The sequence below is a fragment of the Rhinolophus sinicus genome, chromosome 2 (genome assembly GCF_057876585.1).
Source record: "Rhinolophus sinicus isolate RSI-liver-muscle chromosome 2, RSI-T2T, whole genome shotgun sequence".
Lineage (NCBI taxonomy): Eukaryota > Metazoa > Chordata > Mammalia > Chiroptera > Rhinolophidae > Rhinolophus > Rhinolophus sinicus.
This window is the reverse complement of record NC_142502.1, coordinates 37,633-49,202: the sequence shown is the minus strand read 5'-3', so window position 1 is coordinate 49,202 and position 11,570 is coordinate 37,633. Positions and strand designations below refer to the sequence as shown.

The window sequence follows — 11,570 nt, the reverse complement described above, 5'->3', positions numbered from 1 at the left end:
CAGGGACTGCAATGAATCTGTAGACAGCTTTTGGCAGTAACATTTTAACAGTATTAATTCTTCCAATCTGGAACACGGATCCCTCTCCATTTATTTGTCTTCAATTTCTTTCATCAGTGTCTTGTAGTTGTCAGAGTTTCTAATAACCTCCTTAAATTTCACCTCCTTAAATTTACTCCAAAGTATTTTATTGTTTTCGATGCTATTATAAACGGGACCAAGTTATTTCCTTTTCAGAAAACTTGTTTATTGTTAGCTGTTTTTAACACGGTCACCAAGTGGGCCCTGTGACACTTACTTTCTGGTGATTTGGGCTAGCTGTCTCCCAATGGAGAGGGCCTGTGAACTCTCACCATCATCTCCAGAGCTTGCTGGGGATACACACCTAAAGGACAGCTTGGCTGATGACACCAACATGCCTGTAATAATGTCCACGTCGTCTGGTGATGTCTCCAGGAACAGACCTTAATTAATGTGCTGGAAAATCCTTAGCACTCAGGATGCTTTTCTGTTTTGCAAAACTTACTATATGTAACATATCCTGATTATGAGTATTACTTATAATTTGAAGGCCCCACTAGTCATTTTCCAGAAGCCACTGAGATACCAAGCATGATCCTTGCCACCAGTTGATGGGAACTTTCCACGTGTCCTCCAGAAACCATGGGCTGTCTCACCATAGTTATCGGTGATTCTGATTTAACCTTCCAGCGTCAAATTTAATACCATTCCCTCCCTTTTTAAACATCGTATGTAACCAGTCTCCCCGTGGGAATTTCATGCTTCGGTTTCCCGTGTGGCACTGTTTTATGTGCATGTCTCTACGAGTTACGTGTACCTATGTACACACACAACGCGGACCACTCAGCCAGGACTTGGGACCCAGTAACCGTGAGAAAGAGACCAGAATTAGCTGACAGCAGCCAGCAACTTTGCCTGTGCTCTGAGCAGGCGTCCCTGGGGCTATGGGAAGCAGGGCTTCTCACAAGGGAACTACACCGCTCGGGGCTGCGGGAGCCTCAGATTGGTTGAGGGCAGAGGTTCAGAAACCACCGCGCTAACACTGTCCCACACCTGAAAGCTGAGCTCCGGGCCTGCCCTCAGGCTGTTGCCTCCTGGGCCAGATGTCCCTGGGGCGCCCTAGGGAATCCCGAAGGCCCAATCCTGCACCCTCAGTCTGGTTTCCTTGCCCATGCACAATGGTGTGAGGTGCAAAGGGTGACCGGTGCTCTCGCCTGTCAGTCTCATCTGTACGCTGACCACTGGCTAATCAAGGTCAGTTTCAAAGTCAGGCTGTCTGATCGCAAACCTTTTCCTGATCATAACTGCAGCTACTTCAGAACTGCTGGGCAACCCTCTCATACTCACAGCCCAGTATTTTCATGTCTAGGCTTCCATGTATACTAGAGCCTGTGACAGACAATCACTTGTTATCAGACCAGCCCCTTGCGGTTTTACCGAAATATTTTTCTCTGTAACTTTGCAAATTTCAGGGGAGAAAATGATCTGAGTGGTTTGACTTAATTAGGCACATTTAACCCATTTTTATTGAAGAACTATACATACAAGAAGATTGTTTCACTTAGCCCACCATTCAGCCCACCTAGCATGTATTTTCCACATTGATTTCTGTGCTCTGCACATACACAGATATTTTTACAAAAATCTAGTCATACTATGAATACCATCTATAAAGGTATCAGGGTGTCAATTTAGATCTTTATCATACTTGGTGTGCACGCAGGTCTCTATCATTAAAACTGGATAGCCTTCCACTATACAGATACCCCAAAATGTATGGAATTCCATCACTGGACATTTTTGCTTCCCTACTATTTAGACATTGGAAACAATGCCTAAAACAACGTCTCTGTACCTCCATCTCTGGTACAATTACTTTCTTAGGTCAAAGTCCTAACAAGTGGAACTGCGAGGTCTAAGAGACCACAAGCATTTCAAAGCTTGACGACAGGGTCTTTAAGGTGTATCTGTTACATCTTGTTTCCAAACAAACTCCTCGGTGTAGCCAGTGCCTTGTCTACAGCTTTCGGCGCAGGTGAAGATGGCCAGGACACCCCAATCAACACTCCTGCCCAGTCTGTCGGCCTTTAGGTAGTTGAGCAGCTGAGGCATGACCTGAGAAGAGGGTGACAGTCACACCTGCTTCAAGGCAAGGAGGCCGGTCTGCTTTCGACAGACCTTCCCTGCCAGGGTGACTGTAGGGTCCCTGAGCTCGCAATCTCTACACCACACAGCAGAATTATAGATATTACACAACAAGCACATTTGACCTAAAAATATTTTACAACTCTGTTCCTTCAAAACCCCTATTTCACTTGGTCTTCATTTGGTCTTTCTTTTCTACTTGAGAAAGAAGTTCCCAAGTACAGTGGACTGGCTGATCTATTTGGCTCAGCTGGTAATCTAATTATTTTTATCAATAATACATCACAAAATAGGACTGGGGCTTCCATTTGGGCAGCTGTTACTGTCTGGCATTTGAAAGCTGAATAGTAGATGCTCTTACTGTGACTGAAAAAACTCGAATAGTAATGAGGACAAGAAGGAAATCGACTGGTGTCTGTACAGAAGCCAAGTCGTCAGCTGGCAAAAGGAAGACCCACAACTGCCACCATGGAGAGGAACACGCTTCACACACCGTCGGCTCATCTTGGGGTCCAAGAACCAATCGGTTTTGGAGGCAGTCCTCAAAATAGCTTTCTTCCCTTAGAAACGAGTATCACCTACCACTTTGTAAGGTGCATGAACCCACGGAAGAGCATTGCTACTCAACCAAAAATGATTTTGATGCTAACAATTTCTTTTGAAAAATCATTTATCTTAATGATTACATCCACTTGTTTTCTTTATAAATCCACAAACCAAGACTAACAGAGTAAGGTTCCAAAACACTCCTGTCACAAGAATGATACCTTACAGAATGAGACCTTAATTAATGGAATAAAATATATTATTTAAAATTACAAAGGTAACCATAGAGCCTAAAAATAACAATATAACTGCACTGGGAGGTAAGGTCAGGTGTGCTGATAGTGGAAGCGAGTACCTTTAAATCCTCATGACTGCACAAGTCAGTCAACACAGGTCTGAAAACCATCAAAGTGACCGATGTCAGAAAAAGCATGTTATTTAGAGACAGAAAGAACTACTGTTTAAAGCAGTAAAAGACAATTTTAAGCCCTGAGGTGGGGCAGGAAGCTTCTGATTTTCACTATGGCACCTTCTATAAAACTGTCTAGACCCCTGTGCAGGTTCCTTTGATCAAGTTTTTAATGTTTGAAAACATAAACTTGGGTGATCATGTACTGAAATAGTCTGTATTTAAGGTCATACCTGGAATTCAAATAGTCTCCTGGCACCACAGGGACAATCTGGAATGTCCTTTTCCTGGGGGATATTTTCACCAGAGATCCAGATGGGGGCAATTCCTCGGCCGTATCTGAGAATCTAAAATCAATCACGGTCATGTCCCAACCACCGACACGTCACCTAAGTTTGCAGGGGCAGTGTGCAATCCGACGGTTATTTGGAGGAACTCTGTACCTGCTCCCACAGTTGATGGAACAGCCTTCCATAAGGCAGCTTACTGTCCCCTCAGACCTGGCACCCTTATTGCCTTCTTCATGTCATCAAAGCAATCCTCAGAACTTCAGAATTTATTTCTTAGGTGACATGGTCAGATTGAATCTTGTGACTGTTTGTAGAGGTCGAACAGAACCCTGTTCCCAGGACTGGGCCCTAAAACCGACTGCAGCCATCTGTGCCCTCCTGCACATGAGCTGCACTAAGAGGTTTTATGAGGGACAAATAAATACCACATAAAACACGGTGTTTAGGTCAACACTACAAACAGGTAAATGTCATCACAGTAAGGCCTCATGTAACAACTGAGGTTTTCCCATTTTGTTAAAAGCACACCCACTGCGAACAAGCACTTTCTCGGTGGTCCAGACCTAGACCTCTTCTCCCTGTGAGCCCTGGACACCTGATCCAGTGACTGGTTTATGGGCACTTAACTGAGCTTTCTCTAAGGACTGCTGTTCATGACGATGGGAGTCAAGGAGAACAACACTGAAGACAGCAACATGCGGACACACAATCCCCCTCTATTCTTTCCACATTGCACATGTGGTTACGTCAGCTCACAATGTAACTCAGGATCCAGGATCCTTTTTACAAAACCAGTGTCTCTGTGTTAATATGTCCTGTTGGTTTTACAAGCCCAAGGCCCCTGTTGTCACTGGTGCCTGAACTCCATGTGTCGCAGGCCACATGCCTCCCCCAACACTGCCATTAGGATAAACCCCACATGATGGACAGCACAGCTGTTGTCCTTCCGTAACTACTGAAAACCTTTCCTGTGTGTGAAGGATGGCTTACAAGACAGCTTTAGTGATGACACCCCTAAACACTTCTGGGAAGAACACAGGGGGCTATATGCGTTCTACCTTACCTGCTCTGGTTCTTGGGCTATTTTAGTTTTAAACTTCTGGAAAATTTTATCTTCCCTGGATTCATGTTTTGCCATAGAATCCAGTTCTTCCTCAGGTGCTTCACCTGAAAAACCATCAACATAATTATTATGGCAACAGGAATGATCCCCATGACTTGCAATTCACATCTGCTGAGGCTGCCAGTTTCAAAGAACCAGCTTAGTGTTAAGCCAGACTGTGGAGGCTGCATGCCCCCACAGGCTCTCCCAACTTAAATTCCTTCAAGCTGGTGCTTTAAGACCATCTCAACATCCTGGTACTCCAGAAGCACTATTTACTACAGGCTGCTGGTGAGCACTTCTCTTCAAAGCTTCACATTTATAATAACAGACCCAAGTCCCAGGCTCAGGACTGCTGTGCACACACGACAGGACACCCAACAAACACGAGCCCTTGCTATCACCACTGTCCTTAAGCCGTCTGCACTCGTGTCTCAATTCTGTCCATGTCTCATGCCTTCCTCTTCCTGCTGGTACATGCGCTCTGTCATCACATGCTCACAGTGAAACTGCCAGCTCGTTCCTTTTCCATTCTCAGTTACTGGAACCCCAGCTACCAGCACCACTGCTGTCCACAACAGGATTTAGTGTCTGTAACATGTATCAGGTTATTTTTAATATCCTGAGTATGAATTACAGACCAATAAGTCAACATTCTAACCTGGGATCCAATCTAGTGGTTTAGAGCGAGTTCTAGTCAGTGAGACTGAGCGCGAACTCCAGCTGTAAAACTTACAGCCAAGAACCTGAATTTCCTCATCGCAAAAGGGGATACAGTTGTTAATTCACTATGGATTTTATTGAGATCATACACAAACAGCCCTTGATGCAGAATAAGTGGTGGTAAATGCTGGCTACCAACCAGCCTCGTAGGTATGTGGTCAGCGCAGGCACTGGAGTACAATCAGCTCTGGAGAGCTAACAGAATCACACATCTAAAACTGGCCGGATCAGAGAAACTAACTTGGAAAAGTCCCCTGCTGCTGACCAAACACTACGCCAAGCACTGTCACATACACCATCTTGATCTGAGGAACAGGTCTGATACCCCATGAACTCACCCATTTTCCAGCATCTCTTGCAGCCCTACCCAAGTGACCTCCTGGACACTTCTTGTGACATATGTGTATAAAAGCCAAGACAGACCTGATATATGCCAAGCACGGGAAGTACAGGAAGGATACTTTCAAAGGAGGCAAAGTTAGGAAATTATATACCGGTACCACAGCTTCCAAAGTGGACTGAGTTTTCCTCTCAGTACCTCTCTTGACATACTGAGCCCTTTCTTTTGTGCACTATGTTTAATCACTTCATGAACAAAGTTCTGAATTAACTCCTTACCCATGCTCCCTGTAATCTCCGATTCATCTGTTTCCACAACTTCAGGTGTAATCTCATCTTCTGTTTCTATTACAATTTCAAATTCTGGAAAAAGGAAATTGTGGTCTGGAACTGTATTGTCCAAATTATCTGAAACAAAAAAGGTAACTAGCACCGTTAGCAATAATTTATTTTTGAAGATAGTCTGATAAACTCTTATATCTAAAGTAGGTCCCATGTAGTAACAGTTTTCCCTAGTAAATTTATCCATATAGTTCCAGCATTTCAGGTCACGAGTCATAAATTAAATGCCTCTCTGAAGGCAAGGCTGGGATACAACTAAGTGGGCAAAACCTCAAAGCTCCTTTCACAAAGGCGTAACTACCAAACTTCTGAAAAATATTACGCCTTTTGTAACATTAACTTTTACCCTCGAAATAAAAGATTTGTGTTGGCAGATGTTATGAAACTAAGCTGAAATTTAAAAATAAAAAACTGGACTCACCTGATTGTGTACAAGCCTGTTTATGTCCTAATCTCCAGTCTAGAGTCTGATGCTCCTTACTGCAGTAATGTGCCTTGTGACATCTAGAGCACGTTTTGGGTCCTAAACAGCCACAAACCCTGCAGAGATGAGCTCCAGACTTGAGCTGGAGGCACACGGATTCTCCTGTCTCAGGAGGAGACTCAGAGGGTGGTTCATAGGAGTAAAAGTCATTTTTCCTTGGTAGCTGATTTCTAAAAACTGACAGAAAATGAGGAGAAACATTGTATTTTTAAATAAAACAATATTTCAACTCAAATGTTTGAGCCTCCATTCCATAAAGGACAGAAAAGCCACCTATTTCTTGAAAAGACAAATAGAGGGCAGTTTCTGCTTTCAGGAAGCTTATTTTCTGAGAGAAAAGGAAAAAAAGTGCAAAAGAAACCCGTAATTATAAGTCTAGACAACAGTCTGGTACCCACAACTCAGTTCTGCGGTGATTCAAACTAATCAAGTTAATAACGAGACTAACGATCCGCAAAAGTATGAAAAAGCCATTGGGACCCCGGTATCTGAAAACCGACCCTTTTCAGCATCTGCACGTAACCACGCACACTCAGCACCAGCTACGCAACACGCCGGGGGCTGGGAACGCGCGCGCGCGCAGACCGGGGCCCGAGCGGGAACCCCCGCGGGCGGCACGGACCCCCGAGGCAGCAGCGCCGCGCCCCGTCCGCCCACAGCCCCGCTGGCGCCAAGCGCGGGCCGCTCACCGCGCAGGCCGGCGCAGCACGGCGGCGCCCGGCAGCAGAAGAGGAACAGGGCGCGATGGAAGGCGTCGGCTCTGCCGGGCAGCGGCGCGTACAGCTGCAGCACGAAGGCCAGCGGGCGGCCGCACAGCGCGCAGGCCAGCTCCGCGGGCCCCGGCAGCCCGGCCTCACCTAGCCACGCCGGCCGCCCGCCCACCTTGCTGGGGAACTGCTCGCTGCGCAGCCGCCACGCCGGCGCCGCCTCCGCGAAGCCCAGCTCCGCCGCTCCAGCGCGTGCGGCCGCCATGGCGCGCGGGGAACCTGGCGCGCGGGGAACCTGGCGCTCGGACAGCCGCAGCACCCGGCCGGAAGGCGGAAGTGGGCACCGGAAAGCGCGTGGGCATCCGGCCAAAAGCGATTGGACAACAGGGGAGGGGGCGTGGCTAACTTCCCCTCCGTGACTGAGTCGGGCGCGGCCACTTACGTGGGCCTTCGGGGTGTCTGGATCCCGGGGTTTGTGTGGCTGTTTAGGCTGCTTAAGGGCTATGGGTCACGGGTGCTGGAACCTTTGTGATAGTCCTGCATGTACTATGGGGACACTCAAGAGGACACTTGTGCTCCCCTGTTGTTTTTCACCTCACAGTAAACAGTGAACACCTGGCCTTTTTCTTTTTTTTATATTTTATTGGAGAATATTGAGGATCAGTGTGTTTCTCCAGGGCCCATCAGCTCCAAGTCACTGTCCTTCAATCTAGTTGTGGAGGGCACAGCTCATCTCCAAGTCCAGTCGCTGTTTCCAACCTTTAGTTGCAGGGGGCGCAGTCCACCATCCCATGCAGGAATTGAACCTGCAACCTTGTTGTTGAGAGCTCGCGCTCTAACCAACTGAGTCATCTGGCCACCACTCGTTTCATTGTTGTAACTACCTGCCCAGATATCCTGTGGAGCAGTTGCTTCTCTGTCCTTCAGACTTCCTGCCGGCTTGCACATCGTCACACTTCACAAGAGATTTTGTACACAGAACAGGGGTGGATGGGATTAAGTTACTCTACACATTTCTCTGCAACTTGTCACTTCACAGAACACATCATGGGGACCTGCCAGGTCAGGAGCTGTGGCTTCGCTAGTCCTCATAATATTGCATAAGGGAGGTCACTGGCCACAGCGATGCAGCCTTGCAATGCTATTGGACTTCGATGTCATTCAATTCAGTCGTCATTTCAGCAGTGCCACCAGGAACACTTAAGTGTGTCCTAAGGGACTGTATTAGTTTGCTTGGGCTGCCATAACATAGTGCCACGTTAGATGGTACAAACAGCAGACATATATTTCCTCACAATTCTGGAGGCTAGAAGTTTGAGACGAGGGTGTTGGCAGCGCTAGTTCCTCCTAAGCAGTCTCTTCTTGGCTTGTAGATTGACGTCTTTTATGTGTCACATGGGCCTCCCTCTGTGCTTCCAAGTGTCCTCACGTCTTCTAAGGATGCTCGTCATACTGGATTAGGACCCACCTCAATGAACTCACTTAACCGTAATTACTTACCTGAAGACCATAAACCCAAATACAGGCCCATTCTGAAGTTGTAGGGGCTGTTAAGTCAAACTGTGAATTGGGTGACATGATTCAGCCCATAGTACATACTAACCCCTCACAGGGTTTTTGTAGGGTCCAACGGATCAGCCGTGGTAGGTGTGTACCTGGTGCCTGGCTCTGCAGAAAGGGATGCAGGATATGCTGTGCTGTTCGTGGCAATTACTTCTCATGAAAATTCACCTGCCTCACCCATCACTGGCCTGTAGCATTTCTGAGTTTGGAAAGGCAAGTGGAAAGCAACCCGTCAAAGGGTTTGAGATTCCACGTAGCAGCCCTTGTCCTGGTCCTTGGTGCAGCCAGATTCAGGATCTCCAGACACAGCAGGGGGCCACTGAAATATCTGGGATGGTTGTGGTTGGAATTCATTTGTTCAACAATGTGTTTTAAGAACCTACTACAAGCAGGCAGTTTTGGGACACTTAGCATAACTCAGTGAATGAAGCAGACACAACCCCTGTGCCTCATTTCTAGTCAGTGAGCCAGGCACACTAGACGCCACTCACAGGTCCTGTCCAGCATCCAGCAGACCTGATGCCCTCGTGGCCTCCTGTACATGTGGAGGCCTCTCCCCATATTCTGACCAGGCTAATGGGCCACAGGAAAGCCTACACAAGTGAGTGGTCTTCGGGTACAGAAGGAGGGCTCCATGGAGGAGAGTAGTGGGTGGGGAGGGCCTGGCAGAACGCTGATCTCACACATCCCACAGGAGGGCTGAGGTCTGGCGGCTTCCACTCCAGGAGGACAGGGGTCGCAGAGAGCTGTGGGTAGGTCCCAGGCCCCTGGTGCCAGCATGGAGGCTGGGCTGAGTTGTCCCCCAGAGTTCCAGCCCCACCACTGTCCCAACTCTGCCTGTCCCTCTCCACACTCACCCCTCCTGACCACTGTCACCAGGCCCGAAACAGGAGGTATGCAAACATCTGCTCACAGGTCGGCTTCACCCCTCAGTCCAGATGCCCAGGTGCAGGGAGGCCGAGTGTGTCCAGGCCCTCAATAACTGTCAGTGGGAAGAAGAGACTCACACAGGCTCTGCTAAACCTGCTGGGTGAACAGGACAGCGACATGGGTTGGCGGTGGGATAGGGTGGGATGTCCCCAGTGTAGGTGCCTAGACACAGCTGGTCCCAAACAAGGTGCCGTGGAGGGCACTGAGGAAGGAAAGGCCAGGACTCTGACTTTGCTGCCCATCTGCCCCTCCCCCAAGTCCACTTCTGTGGTGGGAACTGGCCCACCAGATGCAGGGCTGTGGCCAGCGCCTGTGCTTCGCCTGTTTCAAGCTGGAGCTGTCTAAGCACTGGTCAGCCTCCCACCGGGAGGGCCCACGCTCCTTCTCCGCATCCACCTGGAGCAGCCAGACCCACTGAGGCCCAACTGGAAGCTGAGGGGACCCAGACCCACTGAGGCCCAGCCGGAAGCTGAGGGGACCCAGACCCACTGAGGCCGAGCTGGAAGGCGAGGGGACCACAGTCTGGGAGGACTGTCTGGGGGTGGGGGTCGGGTTCCGGCCTGAGTTCCCTTGGAGGCAGTGGCATATTTCCTCGTTGGAAAGCAGCAGAAAGTCAGGCAGGTGCATGAGCCTGTCTCCTCATCCTGCTCAGCCCAGAGCCACGTCCAGCTGTGTCTCTGCCAGCTGCACTAGTGCTGCAGCCAGTGTCAGCTCCATCAAGCCCTCCAGAGCCGGAGCGAGCACCGGTGGTGCCAGCTGGCCCACTGTCTCTGGTGAGTCCTCCATCTACAGCAGCACCTCTAACAACCGGGCAGCTCCAGCCCCAGAGCCTGGCAGCCAGGTGTTGTGAGCACTGAGAAGCTGCCGAGGGACGAGAAGCCTAACCTCTCCCAGTTCCCTCCAAGGCTGGTGGCAGAGCAGTGGGCTTTCAGGGTCGGGGCACAGGCCTTCCCTCTGCCAGCAGCTGCCCTGGCCTGCCCTTCCCTGAGCCAGACTCCTGTGAGCTGGGGCCAAAGCCCAGCTCTGCCCCTTACCACCCGTGTGACCTGGGCCACTTCCTTAGTCCCCGAGCCTTCGCTGTCCACTTGCGTACAGGAAAAGTGGACACTCAGGACCTGCAGCCCGGAGTGGCTGTGCCTGTCAGATGAGGCAAAACAGACACGAACCTGGGCAGGCCTGACTGATGTGGTGGGGGACGGGAGCTCACTGTGTGCCTGTCTCTGGGTCCCCCACCCATCTGCCCAGGAGGCTCAACAGTCTAGGCACTTATTATGCACCAGGTGTGTAGTGAGCCTCGAGGAAGACAGACACAGCCCGTGGGTGTATCTGAACCTGAACAGGGAGTCAGACCCCGGAGGCTGACCAGGGTCCAGGAAAATGCCCCCTAGGACCAGCTTGGAGCAGATGCTACTCCCCCTTCTCTGCCAGCACTGGGCCCTGGGTCTTCCAGTGCTGGGGGCCTTCGGAGGACAGAGAATGAATCCCTGGGACTCACACAGGGCTCAGGCCACATCATGTTTCCTGAGCTCCAGCTCTGATGAGCGACCCCTGCCTGGGATTGAGGGGGACTGTGGACATGAGCTGGGGGGTGGCAGGGCCAGGTGACACTCCCCTTTTCCCCTGAGCTGTTCAAGATGGTGGTGCCCCACCATTGTCTGGGCTCTACATGGCCCTGAAGGGAAAGCCAGGCAGCGAGCACCTGGCACCCACCATCCGCACCACTGTCACCCAGATCAACATTGTGGCCAGCGGCATCCTCGCCACCCGCCTGGGAGACCTGGTGTTGATGCCCAGGTCGGCCAGGGTGCTGGGCCTGCAGCAGGTGCCAGGGTGGCCATGGGAGGCCCAGCAGGGTCCTTCCCAGAGCCCTGAGAAGTGCCTGTTTGCCTGTCTCAGCTCGCGGGGCTGAAGTCGGCAGCCTGAGCCCCTGCACAGGGTCTGAGCCCCTCCTGCCAGGGGCACACTGACC

General features: G+C 50.1%; 1 protein-coding gene across 2 annotated transcripts; it reads right to left on the bottom strand.

The window, feature by feature from the left end:
• Window positions 1-1,524: 1,524 nt before the first annotated feature.
• Window positions 1,525-7,432, bottom strand: PDCD2 (programmed cell death 2). 2 transcript variants are annotated; one of them, XM_074333894.2, is made up of 6 exons: window positions 7,091-7,432; window positions 6,339-6,578; window positions 5,855-5,983; window positions 4,475-4,578; window positions 3,355-3,468; window positions 1,525-2,136 (listed from the first exon to the last, which is right to left on the bottom strand). In XM_074333894.2, exons 1-6 carry the CDS (start codon window positions 7,371-7,373, stop codon window positions 1,978-1,980), a joined length of 1,029 nt encoding a protein of 342 aa, XP_074189995.2. In that variant the 5' UTR covers window positions 7,374-7,432; the 3' UTR covers window positions 1,525-1,977. The 2 variants fall into 2 exon arrangements, with proteins under 2 accessions (XP_074189995.2, XP_074189996.2); XM_074333895.2 differs by having other exon boundaries at window positions 5,855-5,938; window positions 7,091-7,418.
• Between the last annotated feature and the right edge of the window lie 4,138 nt (window positions 7,433-11,570).